The 20,010-nt window shown below is 37.2% G+C and overlaps 1 protein-coding gene across 2 annotated transcripts in view; it reads left to right on the forward strand.

Moving 5' to 3' along the window:
- Positions 1–20,010, forward strand: part of NEK7 (NIMA related kinase 7) — a 193,828-nt gene that overhangs the window by 116,589 nt on the left and 57,229 nt on the right. Inside the window, exons 3-5 of one of the 2 annotated variants that reach the window (XM_049857710.1) lie at positions 522–662; positions 9,081–9,143; positions 10,820–10,930. In XM_049857710.1, coding sequence (XP_049713667.1) covers positions 522–662; positions 9,081–9,143; positions 10,820–10,930 — 315 coding nt within the window. The remainder of the gene's footprint in view (positions 1–521; positions 663–9,080; positions 9,144–10,819; positions 10,931–20,010) is intronic. The other variant, XM_049857711.1, reaches the window with a different exon arrangement.

Raw genomic sequence — 20,010 nt, forward strand, 5'->3', positions numbered from 1 at the left:
ACTCTGTCCTATAGGTTTGCTTTGAGTTGTAATCAACTCGATGACAGTGGGTTTGGTTTTGGGAGCCTTGGTGATGCAGTGGTTAAGAGCTTGGCTGCTAACCAGAAGGTCAGCAGTTTGAATCCACCAGCCGCTCATTGGAAACCCTGTGGGGCAGTTCTACACTGTTCTGTAAGGTCACTGTGAGTTGGAAGCAACTCGATGGCAACGAGTTTATTTAGCACTTAACACTATCTCATATCCTATACATATTTTTCATATTTACCTCATTTATTATTTTTCTCCTCCACCAGAATGAAAGTTTCTCAAGTGCAGGGATTATTGTCCCTCTGGTTTGCCACTGTATCCCCAGTACATAGAACAGTACCTGGCATGAATAGGTGCTCAGTAAATACCTGTTCAGTGTATGGATGTGTGCAGTGTCACCACAGGTATCACCTGCTTACGTGAAAATGATTAACGAGCTTTCTCTTTGTATGTTGTGTGACTGAAAACTTTTCTGACTTTTTTTTTAATTACAGAAGGCCTTACGACCGGATATGGGCTATAATACATTAGCCAACTTTCGAATAGAAAAGAAAATTGGTCGTGGACAATTTAGTGAAGTTTATAGAGCAGCCTGTCTCTTGGATGGAGTACCAGTAGCTTTAAAAAAAGTACAGGTAAGATCATTTTAATTATATAAATCTATGTAAAATTATAATATGTGAATAATAGAGAAAAGCATATCCTGAATGACTGGGTCTTAAGTTGAGAATACTGGGAGGAAATAAACATTGTACTTTAAAAGCTTGAATTGAGAGTAATACAAAATGGAAATTAACTTTTAGTTTTAATATTATGTCTAAAAAAAAAAATATTCCATTGCCGTTGAGTTGATTCTGACTCATAGCGACTCTAAAGGAGGGCAGAACTGCCCCATAGGGTTTCAGGGAGTGGCCGGTGGATTCAAACTGCTGACCTTTTTGGTCAACAGTCAAACACTTAACAGTTGTACTACCAGGGGTCCAATAGTATGTCTAAGGCTTTAAAAATTTAGTCAGTATTGTGCACCTAGATTGAGCAATGACTGGGATGATCCTAGAAAAGCTTTCACAGCTCTGAGCTTTAAGAGGCAGATTTGAGCTATCAGCATTCCTTCTAACTGGACATTTAATTAGAGGTTGAATGCTCAGCTGGAGTTCTGAAGCAGTGGGCCTTGCAGTAGGAAACTAGGCTCACAGAGCATATTACCTGAAGTTAATAAATCACAGTCAAGATTAGGGTAAGGCATTAAATTAATGTAGAGAACTATATAGGCAATAAATGAATCAAAGGGAAGTGAGGCGAACTTCATGTATTGGGAAATTTTAAAAAATGAAGTAGATAAAATTAGGGGATAAAGTTGACTTCTAACTTAATATCCCCATAGAATATTTTTATGACCCTGGAATCAGCTTTGCTCTTCAATCTTGATTCTTCTGTCCCCCTTTTCAGTCTGTCTGCTCTTGCCCCAGTTCCTCTTACCAAATCCTGCCCTAACCCTGGTGTTCAAATCCCACTGAGCTTCCCTGGAATGCTTTCTTGCCAGAGCCCTGAAAAGTTGGACTCGCACTAACTAGATTCTCTAGCCTAGGAGATCTTTTTGCCTCAGAGTGTTTCTGATATCATACACTTCCCCTTTTCAGTTAAGTTGCTTATTCTTCTCACCTGCCGGTGGACTTCTCATTTTGTTATGCAACCCTAATGTCTTTTGTTTCTGCAGAGACCTGTCTGTTCACATGCAGTAGCCAGTACAGAGATGAATGGTTTTTATTTACCTTTTAAGCATGAAATACTAAATATTTAGGACAGATTTTTATGGTGTATATGTTAGATAAAAAGAATGATACAGATACCCTCATATCCACCACCCACTTTAGAAATAAAACATTTCAAGTATCGTTGACCTGTGTCCTCCCGCCTTCCTCCCAAGATAACTGTGTCCTGAGTTTTGTGTTTATCATTCCTTTGTTTTTCTTTAGAGTTTTCTCCTAGTCTACACTAGAGAAATTTTAGAATGAATTTCTAAAATTCTAGTAAAAAAAAAAAAAAATCTGTCATTTACTTCTGCATTTTTAAAACTTTATATAAAGGAATCATATATTTCTGCAACTTGGTTTTTTTACTCAGTATCATGTTTGAGCAATCCATCCATGTTGGTGCATATATAAACCCATTGCCATCGAGTCGACTCTGACTCATAACCACCCTGTAAGACAGAGTAGAGCTGTTGTTATACATTTCACTGCTATATAGTATTTAGTTGTTACTTGTTGCTTGCTCCTTAGGTTGTTTAGGGCTGTTTGCTGTTGTCAACAATGCTTCTGTGATATTCTTAAATATCTTTCCTGGTGCACACATGGCATGAGGTTCTCTATTGTGTGTGCCTAAGAATGGAAATGATAAGATATACGTGGTCAGTATTGCAGGCTAATGCTAAGTGGTTTTCCAAAGTTACATCAGTTTACTTTCCCACCAGTAGCCTGTAAAAGATAGTCTTCTCTCTTCTGACAGACCACTTATAGCTGAAGAAAACATAATAAAGAATATGGATAATAGTGCTTATGAAACATATGACTTCTGGAATGATTATTCCCTTATAGAAGAACTTTTTGATAAGTTTTTAAAAAGCATTTCTTAAATTTCTACTGTGAACCACTGAGCACTGAGGGAAATAAAGAAATTGGCAATATTATTCCTGTAGCATGGATTCCTGATTTAAATAGGAGTTCACAGAATGGAGATGTCAATTTGAGCTGTTGGAATTGCTGGAATGGAAATTTAAGCTTGGCTATGAATAGAAGGAGCCCTGGTGATGCAGCGATTAAGTTCTTGTCCACCAGCGGAAAGGTCAGTGGTTTGAACTCACCAGCACTCCACGGGAGAAAGATGTGACAAGGATTACAGTCTTGGAAACCCTGCGAGACAGCTCTACTCTGTCCTAAAGGGTTTCTATGAGTTGGAATCGACTCAGTAGCAATGGGTATGAATGTGAGACCCAGTTGTGGAGAGCACTGAAACCAGCAGAGGACTCTGAACAGTAGGCAAGGAAGGATCCCTCATAGATTGCTCCGCTACCTACACACTGCGTCAGCTGCCTTTGAGTCAGTTCTGACTTACGACAGCTCCACGTGTGTCAGAGTAGAACTGTGTTCCATAGGATTTTCAATGGCTGATTTTTCAAAAGTAAACCACCAAACTTTTCTTCTGGGCCACCCTCTGGGAAGAATGGATTCAAACCTTCAGCCCTTGGTTAGCAGCCAAGTACATTATCTGTTCACACCACCCAGGGACTCCTATAGATTGTTAAGTGGGTGGTGCAAACGGGTAAGAACTTAACTATCAACTGAAAAGTGGGCAGTTCAGACCCACCCAGAGGCACCTCGGAAGCCAGGTCTAGTGATCTGCTTCCGAAAGGTCACAGCCTCGAAAACTCTATGGAACAGCTCTGCCGTGCACACATAGGGGCATCGTGAGTTAGGGACTTTAAAAAGGAATGTATGAGGTTCTGGTTACAATCCTACAGCTTTGCTTGTTATCTGTATTTGCAAAGGGGGGTGTGCATCCTGAATACATGTGACTTCTTTGAAAGCGTGGAAGGGATTGAGTACCTACAGTATATGGTAGCATTAACCAATCTTTATGAAAATTTATCCAAATTTAATGAAACCTATGGAACAGGGCCTGCTGATAGATTGGAAGTCAGCCCCCAGTATACTAGCCTGTGGAATATAAAAGACATCTCCTTTGAAGCAAAGATTTTTTAAATAGTCATAGAATAGTTAGTGGCACAAACATGTTTCTGGTTCCATACCATCATTTGGCAGGGCCTTAAGAAAGCCATGAGAAAGAAATTAATGCCTGTGTTTTAATTTGCAGTTCAGACATGTTGACTCATTAGAATGTGAGGAAGGTTGACAGAAGCTAGATTGCACATCTCAGTTATAGAAGGAGCCAGTATAGACTTCTTCTTGGACCTACTATGCTTAGTCCTAACCCCACAATTACTCCCCCATTACCTCACCATTCAGACTGCCTTTATATTTAGGAAGGAAAGAGCTGGCAGTAGAAACTTTAATTATTTGGAGATTATTTTGTTCAGTGATTATGATTTTTATCCTTAGAAGCCACAGCCGTTCTGCTATGGAGCTTCCACTCCACTCCCCCTACCCACCCCCCCACCGCCCACCAATCATCTACCCCTGCAAGTAAAGGTAGGCTCTGGAAAGAAAAGCCAACCTACCAATTAGACAGGAAGAGAACCCGAAGTTTGCAGGCTAATAGCAGAAATACTTCCTATGGTGGAGGAGACAGTTCATTACCTATCCCTGCCCCCAGCAAAGGTCAAGGAAGGTTCAGTATAGCCTCTGGGCAGCCTGGGCAGTTTGAATAGAGAGAGAGAAGCATCGCTATAGCACCAGAGGTCTAGAGGCTGACAGCATCAAGAGGGGTGGGATGAACAGAGCCAGACTCAGGGAGTGAGATCAGAAGGGCAAAGGTGGAGGCCCCATCACCTGGAAGACAGGCTATTGAACTTAGAGATAAGCTTTTTGATTTTTTTAATTCAGGTTCCATAAGCTGGTGAGGTGCAGGTGATAGCTGGTTAAGATTTCCATATATGTAGGGTTTATTGGAAGTGAAATATACCTAGCTTGTTGAACTCTCTTAATGTATATATCTTTAAATGCTTTCTTTGGTACATATTAGTTTTTTTTTTTTTTTTTTTCCTTCTAACAATTTGACATATGCCTTTTTAGGGACATTTATGTTGTTACTTGCGTGACTCTTTTTCCTCTAAAGTTTGGCAAAATTTTCAAGATGATGAAGGAAAACTTTAAAAATGATTCAGAGAATATCAACAATTTATTGGCCAGTACTTGCCTAACTACAGCTAGTAACTTTGTTCCTACCAAATATAGCTTTTAAAACCTGAAAAGGCTTTGGCTGAAAAAAAAAAATGCCTTCTGAAGACTTGCTTTGTAACTTCGTGAAAAGTATTTCCACAAAGTCCAGATTTTTTTTTTTTTTTTTTTTCCCCATCCGTGTGGTCTTTTCTTGCTCCTGAAATTGATTAGAGAGCTTTGAACCATAACTCTACATCAGGGAAAGACATAATCTAAACATTCAGTATGTATTTTTGTCTTGACTTGTTGGCTAAGAGAAAAAGAAAGAAAAGCTATTTCTGAATTTCCCAATATAATGTATTTGTAAATGTATTCAGTTCAGAGTTTAATTTTGCCCTAGCAATGCTTCCTTTCTCCCAGTGTTTGATGAGTGACTTTTGATATTATTGAAAATTCAATTAAAAATTAAAGTTGATTTATAATTCCAAATTGGCTCAATTATAAGTTGAATTAAAGATTTGCAATTTCTCTGTAGCATGTGGAAACCCTGGTTAAGTGCTAGGCTGCTAACCAGAGGGTCGGCAGTTCAAATCTACCAGGCGCTCCTTGGAAACTCTATGGGGCAGTTCTACTCTGTCCTGTAGGGTCGCTATGAGTCGGAATCGACTTGACGGCACTGGATTTGTTTTTTTTTTTTTCTGTAGCATGTTTCTGCCTTGGTATTTTGTGTCTAGTTAGGATTTCCTAAAGCTCTCACATACGTTTTACTTTCATCTTATTATCTTTTGGAAACTCTATGGAGCAGTTCTACTCTGTCCTATAGGGTCGCTATGAGTCGGAATCGACTCGACGGCACTGGGTTTGGTTTTTTTTTTGTTTTTATCTTTTATCTGTTTATGTATTTTCCATTATAGAGACATCGATTACTGGGAGATTACATTTCTGCTTGTCTCCAAGTTCGTGATTTTCTCCGTTTTTATCACGCATGCCAAAATTATCCTTTCTCTGTCTCCTTAAAAAAAGTTTTTAGGATTTCCTTCAAGGTCTAAGGCATCTAAAATGTTGTGCTTCCCAGCATATCTTTGAGTCATCTCAAGCCCCTTGTGATCTGCATTTCCTTACCTGACATCGGCATTCATGACTGGGAAAGAATCAGTTGTTGCTCTTGCCATTTTCTTTTCTTAAGCAAAAGCAGTGTGTGTGTGTGTGTGTTTCATACGTATAACTAACAATAAGTTCATTTTATTTCTGTATTTATCAGTACTTGTTATTAATTGACATAGTTAAACAACATCATTGTTCAGACATCATTTGGGAATTTGAGGAATAAGGGTCTTCTCGATAAGAAATTGCTGAATATGAAGCTTACTCCTTTAAGTGGTAAGCTTTTAATGTTAGTTATTTTTTATAGAAATCTTTCTGGAGAATATCAAATTTTCCTGCATGGAAAAATACGGTTTGGGGGCCCTTTCATCCATGCTCCACTCCTCTTGAAGTTCTCATATCACTTTGTACAAGTAGCACTTATTACATTATATGTTAATTTTCTATAGTCTGTCTGCATTCTGTACTAGACAGTGTGCATCTTATAGACTACAAGCTTGTTTTATTTTTATCTACAATAAGATCTAATAAGAGTTGGTGTTCAACCCGTTTTTATGAACAATGGAAAGTATGGACATGAACAATATAAGCTCACTATACCCAGGATCAGGTTATTGGTATTAATCATCTATATATTGAGTAAAACTATACGCATGATGTTTGCAAAGACTTTATTACTGGATATTTTGTGTGAACTTTGTAGTAGTGATTTGCTCTTCATAGCTGTCTCCTTTCTTCCTCTCCCCTCCTCCTCTCCGTTCCTCTCTGAAATCAGGATAGTTAACACATGTTCATTTGGCTAGGACGTTAGAATTATTACTAATGGAGAAAAGAGACGTTATTATTTCTAATACATGCAGCAACACACATATTTCCCTTTCTATCATTTGAGTTAAGTGGGAGGAACTTTGGTGCCATCTAACTTATTTCTTTCTTTTTATAAACCATTAAGATTCTAATTTTTTGTGATTTCTTTCATGCTTCTCGTTTTCTCTTGTGTGTATATACCAAATATATATTTTGAAACCCCAACAGTATGTAGTGTTCAACTCTTTCACGTTAAAAATTGTAAAATATAAAATTGATACTTGAACTTTTTATTAGATACAGCAGAACTAAATTAAATTGAAGACCGTAGAAACATGAAAATGATTTTGCCATAATGTCAGGTAGAATAGAAATGCATATGCTATTTTACATACTGCTGCTATTTTCACTACATCAAAAGCACATACATTTGGGCAAAAACTGAAAGGGATTGAGCGAAAGCTAAAATTCTTTGAGGTGGGGAGGTTATAGATTTTATTTTTGTTAATTTTTTTTTTTTAATGTTCTCATATTGACCGTTTTAACTACAAATAAGGAAAAATTGGAACCGTGTACATCTTTGGGTATTAAGACTAATATTGAACAAAAGTTTCCTTTTATAAGCTGTAATTACATATCCATGTTCTGTATTTTATGCCTTAGGTATCTGTTTTTTTTTGGCTGGCAGAATCTATAATTCTTTCACGGTTCTAATGTTATCCGTTAGCTTTCTGATACTTCACTTTGCACGTACATATATTTAGTACTTATTAGTTAGTTGTGTGTTGGTTAAGCTTCATGACAGTCTGAGCTAATGAAGAAAACACACACTGTGGAGCTGAAATGACCTGGATTCAAGTCTCATTTCTCTTGTTTACTAGTTTTATGACCATAAGCATGTTGTTTAACTTCTCAGTCCTCATGTCCATGTTGGAACCAGTTCTGTCTATCTCCTTTGGAACCCTGGTGGCACAGTGGTCATGAGCCAAGACAGCTAACCAGAAGATCAGCAATTGGATCTACTAGGTGCTCCTTGGAAACCCTGTGGGGCAGTTCTACTCTGTCCTGTAAGGTCGCTGTGAGTTGGAATCGACTCAACGGCACTGAGTTTTTTTTTTTCTCTATCTATAAGATTTTAAAGCAACATATGTAATGAGGCTAGCACCCTCTGGTAGGTGTTTGATAATTCCTTCCCTGATTAAAAAGGCTTAGAGCCTACTGTTGTTTCAGGTTAACACAGCTACTTTTCATGGAATTTATTATCCATCTGGATCAGGAAGACTTAAGTGGATGGTTATAAAAGTTATTAATTTCTTTGTGATGTGATTAGGATTTTAATTGGCTTGTTCTTGACTTAGATATTTCTGCAATATCTAAAATATTGCTTTGTTTATTGTTTACCTCGAGAGTTTGCTTTCAGAGACATACTAAATATCTTTTTGATTGTATTGTTTGTTGGTTTTTCACATTAGACCAGTATTTGTCAACTTTTTCTAAGTTATCACGCCCAAGGAGCCTTCTAGACATTATTTTCCTAATTGCCCCACTGCCATGAAATTTTAATGTCACGGATATACCGTATGTCTGTTTATGGGCTATACATATATCTGTGCTTTGTACTTAAAAGGAATAAGATTTTCTCACTTTCCCTCCAAAAAAAAAAAAAAAACACGCAACAACAATTTTCACTCTTTTGGAGTGATATCACCTTCATCAAGAACGAGTGCATTTGGGTATGATTTGACTGGAGATCTTATAGATTAATGGTTCAGAGCTTGTGTTCTAGTTGGATAACTCTGAGAATGAATTCTGGCCCCTCCCTTAATTACCTGTGTGGCCTTTTGTCAGTCTCTGAATCTTTCTAAGCCTCATTTCTTCATCTGTAAAATGGGAATACTAATATTATCATCTTCATAGAAAAAAAATTTTTTTTAAATCTTCATAGGGATTATTAAATGATAAGTGAGGTAGTTTAGGCAGTGCAGTTAGCATATATTAATTTTTCAATATATGTTAACTATTATTTTTTATTTCAGTAATCACAACTTCTGTTCCATTTGGACTTAAGACGTGTGTCAAGAAATATCTTTTTCAGCTTTTAATACTGACAGCCTTTAGAAGGAAAAACATAAGCTTTATGGTAGCATGAGATAAAATACCTGTAGACTTCCACGGTTACTAAAAGCTAATCAGAAAGAAGATTTCTTAGTTTATATGTCACTACGTATAGAATATTACGAATTTACGTGCTAGCTTGAACCATAGATTATTATTTCGTTAAACAATTCTGGATTCTATTTTTAGATATTTGATTTAATGGATGCCAAAGCACGTGCTGATTGCATCAAAGAAATAGATCTTCTTAAGGTAAATCAATGAGCTACTGGATATTTCGAGCATAACAGAGAATGTATTGATAAAGGTGATTTATTAAAATATCACACTTATAAAAGATTTCTAAGACTTATGCTACACTGACTTCAAGTAATATAGTGTGCTATTTGAATCTCAATACATTGAAGAACGTGGCTACCTTTTTTTGGGTTCATTGTAAAATAATGTAGTCGGGCTGTTTGGGAGGATCAGCTTTTTGGGGTTTTTTTTTTTTTTCCATTTCAAGCTAGGAAACAGATAAAATGGGCATGAAACATTAAAGAAATGTTTTCTTGACTGCGCAACTAGACATTCTAATGGTTATGTACTGTAAATGCATATTAGTATTATTTCAAGGTGTGGTATACTGAGAAGGTGGACTGATCTAAGTGGCTCACATGTTTTTATAATATTTCTGAATCTTTTTTTTTCCGGATTTAGGAAGGGTGGAATTCGGTTTTTTTTTTTCCTCACACACTCAGAGAATATAAGTGAAAATTCAGTTACCTCTGCACCACTTCTATTCCAGTGAACTTTTTTTTGAGACATGTTGTTATATTTTTAACTTTTAGAAGGACTTGGGTGTTTTTTTTATGCCATCCATTTGTGTTAGTGCCTAAAATGAGTCAATTTATCCAAAACGATAAGACTGAGAAATAAAAGAACCATGCTTTCTGACTGTTGTAGTAATGTCTTGGGACATGAAGTACCTTAAAAACACACACACATATATGTGTGTGTGTGCGTGTATATATATATATATATATATACTATAATTGAAAATTTGGGGGCAAAAAAAACCTGTAAGTAGAAAGAAGAAAATCACTTGTGTACTCTCTGGGATAATTCTTGAATAATTTTAAGAAACTCCTTGTCCTATCTTGACTTGTTTAAAGATCAAACAAAAAAATTAAAAATGTGTATTGACTGATGTGGAAACCCTGGTGGTGTGGTGGTTAAGCGGTATGGCTGTTAACCAAAGGGTCGGCAGTTCAAATCCACCAGGTGCTCCTTGGAAACTTTATGGGGCAGTTCTACCCTGTCCAATAGGGTCACTATGAGTCGGAATCGACTCAATGGCACTGGGTTTTTTGGTATTGACTGATGCGTATATTTCTGCAAGGCTAAATTTTTGGCAGGGATTTTAGATATCAACCTACATGAATAAGTTCTGTATATTTGTATTATTTGTTGTAAAAGCAACATTCAGGTATAATAAAGTAGATACCAGTTATTTTTTGTACCACTGGATGGGATTATACTATGACCAGCCCTAACTTCAAAGGAGTAAAAAAAGGACATTTTATCATCGAGTGCTCTCAAATGACAGGCTATAACCTTTAGTAATTGGTGATTTAACTGTCATTTGTTTATATATGTTTATTTATTTATTGGACATAGTATTGCCTTTCAAAGTTGTAAGTGCATAATTTACTATATGATTTCTCACAAAGAGTACTAAAATAATGTTAATTGATATGTAGTTTTACTTTCAATAATTATAATATTTGTTTCAAAATTCACCAAGATTAAAGAAAAATACACTAGCATAGTAAGAGATCTATAATTTAAAAATAAAACGTAGAATGTAAATTTATGCTTAAGTTTGACTATAAGTGACTCTGGAATTTACATTAAGAAGACTTCTTAATACTTGTTTCTTTTCTTAGCAACTCAACCATCCGAATGTAATTAAATATTATGCATCATTCATTGAAGATAATGAACTAAACATAGTTTTGGAATTAGCAGATGCTGGTGATCTATCCAGAATGATAAAGGTTAGTTGTTTCTTAATTTTAATTGTCTTAAAGTTTTATTTTTCTAATAGATTTGTCTGTTAACCTATAGGTATTTAGGTACTTTAAAGCCTTCAACACAATGCTTAGCATGTGGTAGATATGTAATGCCATATTTCTATGCAAATAACACACGCCTTCTACATTTGTTTGCCAACCAGACCCTCCCTCTGGCAGGTATTTTCTGTAAGCATGCTATGCTAATTGTTTTACAGCAACATCTGAAAAAAATTGTTGTAGTGGTGCTTATGAAAATACCTCTGGGGGAATGGCATGGTTGGCAAACTGACGTACAAGGCGTGCATTATTTGCGTAAAAATATGGTAACTGCTAAAAAAAAAAAAAAGATGATAATGATTATGAAGCCAGTTTACTTGGTGGAGTCCACACTAGTCAGCCTAGATATATGAATATCCCAAAACCAACTTGGAAATAGGCTGAGACACTTGTCTTATGTAAACTAAAATTTTGCAGGTTGATTTCTCTGAGCAGGCTACCCTTGATCTTGTGTCAACACAGATCCCTGGACGGCAGGGAAAAGAGGGGTGAAAGAGATTCTAAGCAGCCTGACCTATTTTTGGGAGAGATCCATTGGAGAAGAAAGTAGGCTTTGCAGTCAGACCTTGAATATAAAACACTGACTTGACCACTTAAAAATTATTTAAATTTATTTTCTGAGGACATATTAGTGGAGTTTAAGTTCAGCTGCAAGTGATAGAAACCCCGGAATAACGGTGGCTAAAAACTGCTTATCCTTGGGCAAGTAACTTAATGTCTCTGTGCCACATTTTCTCAAAATTAAAATAACAGACCCTACTTCATTCTGTTTTTTTGATGATTAGATTAATTATGAGGTGTTAGAACAGTGCCCCACACGTTGTAAGGCTATGTAAACGGTAGCTGTTGCTATTACTGTTATTATTTCTATATTACAGAAACCAACACTTGTTGTTTGAATCGATTCTGACTAGTAGCAACCCTATAGGACAGAACAGAACTGCTTCATAGGGTTTCCAAGGAGCTGCTGGTAGATTAGAACTACTGACCTTTTGGTTAGCAGTCTGAGCTCTTAACCACTGTGCCAAAAGTACAGGCCTACTGTGATGGCTGTGCTGTATCAAAATCTCAGGCACCCAGCCTACTGCCAGCACACCACGTCAGCATTGCTAGGCATGAAGGGACAAAAGGTACTTTCTGGCTGTCACTTAAGGCACATTCCTAGGTGCTGCCACACAACATTTTCGACTTCATTCCATTGGCCATAATTTAGTCTCATGAAGATATCTAACTGCAAATATCTAAGATATCTAGCTGGAATAGTCTTTGTTCAGCTGGCCACACACCCTGCTAAACGATTGCAGTGAAAGACGAGTTGAACAGATACTGGGCTCAACTTTTAGTCTCTGCTACATGGAGTTATTACAAGGAGCTTTTAAAAACAATGTTAGGTGCTTTATATGTACTATCTTATTTAATCTTGACAATGATTCTGAGAGGTCAGCTTGACACTTAGAGAAGATGAGTATCATTTCCAGTAAATAGCAGAACTGGAATTTAAAATCGGATTTGTCTGATGTGTTTTCCTCGAGTAGCCCTTAGACAATTTTATATCACAGATCTTTGAAAATCAGATGAAAGTCCTTACTTAACCTTCTCCCCAGAAAAATGTTGATGTACACACAGTTTTGCATTCTATTTCAAAGGGTTCATAGATTCTCTGATCAAGCATTGACAGATTGTCTGGCAATGGTTATGGGTTTAGTATCTCTAGTCATGGGTTTCAGTATCAGCCCCTTAAACTCCATGTCTCTTCTCTTAGGCTTAGTTTCCTCAACTCTAAGATGGAGATAATTTAAGAGAATGTTTTCTAAATCATACAAACATTACATAAGAGGAAGGTAATATTTTTATTATCACAGAATACTATCATGCAGACTTTATTTGTTTGAAGTCCCAGGTAAGAGTGAGTCACTTCTAATTAGTTATCTGATTTTCTGTTTTAGGGACTTGCCACCACTAGCCTAAACAGCTAACTACAAATAAAATTACCTTTGCCAATTGAGGAACAATAAAATTTTATAGTCATAGTTTTAAAAAGAAATGCAAATGCAAAATATTACAAAACAGCATCTTCCAAGATGAGAGAGATTAAAGCAAACTTAAATGGTCCTTACAATAGAGAGCAACTAATATAAACTAAACCTTTACATATGAGACTTATTTAATTATCCATTAACATCCATTGCCATCAAGTTGATTCCGGTCATAGCACCTCTATAGGACAGAGTAGAACTGCCCCGTAGGGTTTCCTAGGAGCGGCTGGTGGATTCAAACTGCTGACCTTTTGGTTAGCAGCCGAGCTCTTAACCACTGTGCCACCAGGGCTCCTAATTAATTATCATGAGAAAGAAAGGGGGCAAACCATTATTAGGCAAGTACTTGCTGAAGGTCCACTAAAATAAGCAGACAGTTTCATTTAAAAAGTCTTGCCCTTGACTGTGAAGTTGATGATTTAGGGTTTTGATTGTCATCTAGAGTTTCTTGCTCTTGTCTAATCTAGTTTTCTTCCTTCTCTATTTCTACTGCACGCACATAGGTTGTTAGGCCTGGCCAGTTGCCAAGGCAAGCCTGAGCAAATAACATTTATCTTGGAAGGATGCTCTTACCCTTTTGCCACATGAGGAAACTAATGCAAGGCCAGAGAACCTTTAACAGCCCTGTCACCTCCGTCTTCACCAGATTCAAATTTCTTAGGCCAGTGGGAAGGAAGAGTTTTTGTGTGAACTTATATTTATTGTGATGATGAACTCAGCTCCATTATTTAAATGAATCCTGCCATCCGTTGACATTATCAAGAAAATTTTCTATCAACAGACCCAGTGGATATAGTAAGGTAGATTCAGGACAACAGAATTTTATGCTCGGTAATGCGTAGTAACTTAATGTTGCTGTGTTTAAGGTAGAATTGTTAATTACACACTTGGACATCTGAAATGTAAAAGAAGGAGCCCTGGTGGCGCAGTGGTTAGCTGAGCTGCTAACTAAAAGGTCTGCAGTTCAAACCTACCAGCTGCTCCTCAGAAATAAGATGGGGCAATCTGCTTCTGTAAAGATTACAGCCTCGGAAAGTGTGTGGGGCAGTTTTACTCTGTCCTGTGGCATCGCTGTGAGTTGGAATCCGCTCGATGGCAATGGGTTTATCATATAAAGAGTCCCTGGGTGGCACAAACGGTTAAGCTCACAGCTACTATCTAAAAGGTTAGTGGTACAAAACCACCCACAGGTGCCTTGGTGGAAGAACCATGAAAACTCTGTGGGGTGCAGTTCTACTTTGCAACACATGGACTTGCCATGAGTCAGAATGGACTTGATGGCAACTGGTTTTATCATGTAAAAGACTATTTAGTGGGGGGGGGGGAGGGCGGAGGGGGGAAGGTTTTGAATACAAGATATCAGCGGATTCTCTAAGGTTATATAGACCTTAATGTACTTTGATCTACAGAACCAAAGTGGCTCTTCCTTAGAGAATTATTGATAATTCCTCTTTCCTCTCTAGTAGGGTTTATTGTATAAGCCTTTTGGTGATCCTCACCTTTATTATAGATGCCGTCAGTTTGCCTAGTCAAGAAATAAGACCTTCTGGGTTAGGTCCCCTCCCAGATCCTTTTGGAGCTCCTCTAAAAGTCGTATTGTCAAACAAAGACATTATAACAATCTTGGCGTAATGGCCATATAGAAAGTTAGAGCTCTTTCCCTACCAAGCAGTTTCACATGAGAAGAATGTTTTCATATCCTAGTTACATCTCTGTATGTCTTTTGCAGTATGACGTTTTAGACCTCACCGAGTGCCTGAGTTGTAGTCAAAGAGAATAATTTAGTAACTTTGGGAGATTTGACCTCAAAGGTCTCTCCTGGTCCTTCCTCAAATTGAATTAATCTTATTATGGATTGATGGATTAAGAATATCATATTTTAATGCAGATAATGTGTACCGTCTACATTTGTAGGGAGCCCTGGTGGTGCAGTGGTAAAAGCGCTTGGCTGCTAACCGGCAGGTTGGCTGTTCGAACCCATCAGCTGCTCCATGGAAGAAAGCTGTGGCAGTCCGCTTCTGTAAAGATTTACACCCTTGGAAACCCTATGGGGCAGTTCTACTTTGTCCTATGAGTTGGAATCAACTTGGCAGTGGATTTGGTTTCTTTTGGTTCTGTATTTGTTTGCTAATCGCACCTCCCCGGCTCGAGGTATTTTCGTAAGTGCGCCATGCCAGTTTTTTTTTTTTACGTGTTGCTGTAAAAAAAATTAGCATAGCATGCTTTTAAAAAATACCTCCCACAGGGAGGACAAGGTTGGCAAACAAACATAGAAGGCTTACGTTATTTGCGTAAAAACACAGTAGTACATACATTTACGGTGTTTCTATTTGACTCAGTAAACTTAGTGTTTATTTTTATAATATAAAATGAAAGGGCCTCTTGTCTTGAATTACTTTTCTGGAGTGGTGGAAGTTCTTTCCTTTCCTCCTTCCATTTTCACCTCCCACAAAAAAAAAAAGGTAACCACTATTAACTTCTATGTACATAAAACCCCCCTGCTTTATTTTCTATCTTTACATACACACACACATGCACATATAAAATATGTATTAATATATGCGTTCTTTGTGAGACACATCATAATTTATTTAACTGTTGTTTTATTGATAGAAAATTGAATAATTGCCATTGTTCTTTATTCTTAAAACATAGCTCTATGAAAAGCTTTGTATGTCTCTATACAACCGGATATATTAATATATGGTATTTGGAACACCAGCAGCATAGCTTCCAGCATCACAGCAACACATAAGCCACCGCAGTGCGGCAAACCGACGGGCAAGTGGCAGGGTCATCGTGGTAGACAAGTTTCGGTGGGGCTTCCAGATCAAGACAGACTAGGAAGAAGGACCTGGTGGTCTACTTCTGAAAAAAATTAGCCAGTGAAAACCTTATGCATAGCCAGGAAACATTGTCCGATATAATGACAGAAGATGAGCCCCTCAGGTTGAAAGGCACTCAAAATATGACTAGGGAAGAGCTGCCTCCTCAGAGTATTGTCAGCCTTAATGATGTGAATGGAGTCAAGCTTTTGGGACCTTTATTTGCTGATATAGTACAACTCAAAATGAGAAAAAGCATTCTCAGAATCCTTAGCATTATTATTATCTGTTCCCAGTCCTGTATCTACAACCATTTTATATCTTCTCAATCCATTCTGTCATCATTTAAACATGTTCAAGTCACTGTTACCTGAAACATGTTTGCATGCACACACACAAATACGTACATACCCCTCATTCATTCATTCATTCATTCATGAAACTTACACTCTAACGAGGAAGACAAAATAATAAGCAAGTAGCATGTATGCCAGGTAGTGATAAATGCAGTGAAGAAGTAAAGAAAAACAATGAGGAGTTTGGAGGAAAGGTCTTGCTATTTCAAATAAAAGGATCAAGAGGGTCCTACTGCCTTTTCCTTCAGTTATTGCCCTAGTTCTCTTTTTCCCTTCACTTTTGACCCTGTTTTGAACACACCACAGAAAATGGCTCTTGAGTGACCTGTCAGTAAATCCAGTGGACTTGTTCCATTCTTCCTTTTGCTTGATCTCTTAGCAGCATTTGGGCGTGCACCTCCTACCCTCCTTAAAATACTTTTCTATTGGTTTTTGAGCCTCAGAGTCCCTTGTTTTTCTTCCTACCTCTCTGGATATTCTGCTTATTCTTCATAACTGAGTCAGCTTCTTCTTCTTGGCCTTTAAATGATGGAGCTTTAAAGTTTCAGTCCTGACCTTTTTATATTTTCTTTTTGCTTTTTATTCTCTTTATGGCAGATCTCGCCCATGCTGGTAGATTCAATTCAATTGAAACTCCCTGTAGCCTTGTTCACTCCCAAGTTTTTTCTTTAGCCTGGAGCTCTCTTTTAATTCTGAGCCTTTATCGCTCAACATGTCTGTAAACAAATTTAGGACTTTCCTCCCATTCTCCTTCCACATTCCCTACTCAAGGAATGGTAACACAGTTTATCCAGTCATGTACACTGGAAACCAGGACTCTACCTTGACACCTCTCTCTCACTCTCTTGCCTCCTATTTTCAATCTGTCACCAAGTTCTGTTTATTTATTTTTTTTTCTTTTAAATGTCTGTTAAATTTATCTACCCAGCTTCACTTTCATTTATCTCCCTATAGTGTGAAGTAGTGCCATTTCTCACTTGGAGAGTGAGAGCCTCCTAACTGGCCTCCCAGCATCCAGTCCCCCATTCCTCACATCTGTTTCTTCAGCAGTTCATAGGGGAATAAGAGGTGTAAAACTTCTGCTTTCAGATCGTCCTAGAGTTTCCCGTTGAGGGTAAAGATTAAAATGTTTGACAAGATTGACCAAACCCTGTGTGGTCCATAATATAAACTCCCTGATCTTAGTCTCTTTTATATGCTCATATTTCCTAAGTGCCTAGGGCAGTGCCAGACACAGAGCAGGTGCACAGAGAATATTTGCTGTGGACTCTGGCCCCTGCTTCCCTCTCTTGTGTTCCAGCAGCTTGACCTTTCATTTCCTTGAACTAGTCATGCTTTTTCCTGCTTCAGGGCCTTCATGCACACAGTTCTCTCTGTCTGGGATGGTCTTTTACCCCGAGCATTTCCCAGTTTATGTCTATTTATCCTTCAGTTCTCAGCTCAGACATCATTTCCTCAAGGATAGACTGTTATATGCTATTAATTCTCTCACAGCACCCATCTTTCATAGCTTAGTAACATAATCATGTAGTTATTTGGGTGACCATTTTATTGATGTCTGTATTTCCTTTTAGACTTAAAGCTCTGTTGAGTACAGGAACCTTGCCTTATTTGTACACCAGGGTATCTCCTAGAAAGGTACCTGGCTCATAATAGAAACTCTGAAATAAATATGTAGTGAGTACAGGGACCTTGCCTTATTTGTGTACCAGGGTATCTCCTAGGAAGTACCTGGCTCACAGTAGGAACTCTAAAATAAATATGTAGTGAGTACATGAATAAAAGCTGCTTCTTTTTATTTTAATCAAAGATTCTATAGACAAATCCTGATCAGAATGGGAAATGCCGAACAGAATTTAAAATTTTCATGGATTCCAGACTTTGTGGAGTCAAGGGGGCTAGATGAACCCCTGAAATTGTTGACCTGTGGTAATCTTTAAAACTTAAACCAAATATCCTCTAAAGTCTTCTTAAAACCAAACAGTACCTTAACTAGTGGAAAATATCTGCCTTGAGCGTTACGCTATTTTAAGAACTGTCTATATGAGATGAAAGTGACAACAACAATTTGAAAGATGAGATAGGAACCTTAGGGGGCAGTGAATTTATGTTAATGGAGGGGAACAAGTCAGAAAAGGAGTGTGAGATTGGTTGCAGAACTTGAAGAATATGATCAATGCCACTGGATTGTACATGTAGAAACGGTTGAATTGGTGCATGTTTTGCTGTGTGTATTCTCAACCACAGCAACTAAATAAAAGAAAGGAGAAAAAAGTTGGTTCTTTTACCTCTGTTACCCTTCTATGTTCCAGGGACCAGTAGGTGACACGGGTGGTTGTGTAACAGCCACAGCAGTTTTCTGTTGCGTCGCACTCTGGTCTGGTGGCGAGTTCCTGAGATACTGAGTGATGTGAGGATATGAGAGAAGACATGATTTTGATAGAGGGAAGTTGTTTTTGACCTTAAGAGATTCTAAGACTGAGTTCTAAACACCCCTATTAGTGCTATAAGCAGTTCTTTATTGAAAAAAAGTTTTTCAAAAACTGCATTCAGACAGAATCATAGGAACTTCATTGTTTCAAGGTACATGACAGTGATTTCAGCTTTTATAAAGGACAGCAGTAGATGCTTGAACTGTAAAGAACGTGATTCATTTCTTTATACTGAGTAATATGTATAAATCATTGAACATCTGAATAACAATGTACTTCACTCTCTCAAGTCTTCAGCTTAATTGGAGTAGAAGAGGAAATATAGTTTCTGGTCTGTATTCCAGAAACGAACCTCTGGATGGCATTGCATCAAAGATTTTTACAAGTAAATAATTAATTGGTTTGGAGCAGACTGACAAATATAATTAAGCAATTTATAGTTGAACTGTTCAGTATTTCTCTAATTAGTGACAAAGGAATACCTGAGGCTGTGGTCAGATGAAATACTTCCCAAATGAGTTTTAGGATAAAAGGAAATCTAGGATTTTTCATCATATATTTCTTCATTCTCAGTAATCAGAATTTTAATGGAAAATAGACTTACAAAACAGATTTCAGTTTATTAAATTATGCTATATATATCCTATACGTTTTATTTATTATAGCCTAGATTGGATGAATACTGTATTTTCACACAAATAACACACACTTTCTTTGTTTGCCAACTCCGCTCTTTCCAACTTAAGGTATTTTTGTAAGCGTGCTATGCTAATTTTTTCAGCAACATGTAAAAAAAAAATTGGCATGATGACACTTATGAAAATACTTTGTGGGGGAAGGGTACGGTGGAGGGGAGGGTGCAGTTGGCAAACAAAAGTAGAAGGCATGCATTGTTTGCATAAAAATGGAGTATATACTCCATTTTGTAGTATGCATTATTATACTGTTTATTTTACTCTTCTAATGTCAAGAAGCATATTTGGAGATGGAGATTTAGTGTAGAGGAGATGAGAAACTAATCTCCAAAACTGTTAAATAAGAATTTTGTTTATTTCAGCTCATCAGTAGAAATAATACTAAAATACATCTTAAGTGTTCATAGTCCATTTTTCAAAATATAATTCATTCACTGAACTATTTATAAAATGCTTATTATAAAGTCAGTTTGTGACATATAGAAGAGAATATAAATGCATATTTAATATCACATTTTAATAAACACTTTCCAATTCTACATCTGACATAAAGCATATAGCCCACATCTAGACAACTGAGAATTTTCAGTGAGTCCAAATGCAGCCTCTTTGCCGCTGAGTCTTTTGTATATGATCTATCTTATGTATCACCCAAGAATTA

This window comes from Elephas maximus, chromosome 18 (genome assembly GCF_024166365.1).
Source record: "Elephas maximus indicus isolate mEleMax1 chromosome 18, mEleMax1 primary haplotype, whole genome shotgun sequence".
Taxonomy (NCBI): Eukaryota; Metazoa; Chordata; class Mammalia; order Proboscidea; family Elephantidae; genus Elephas; species Elephas maximus.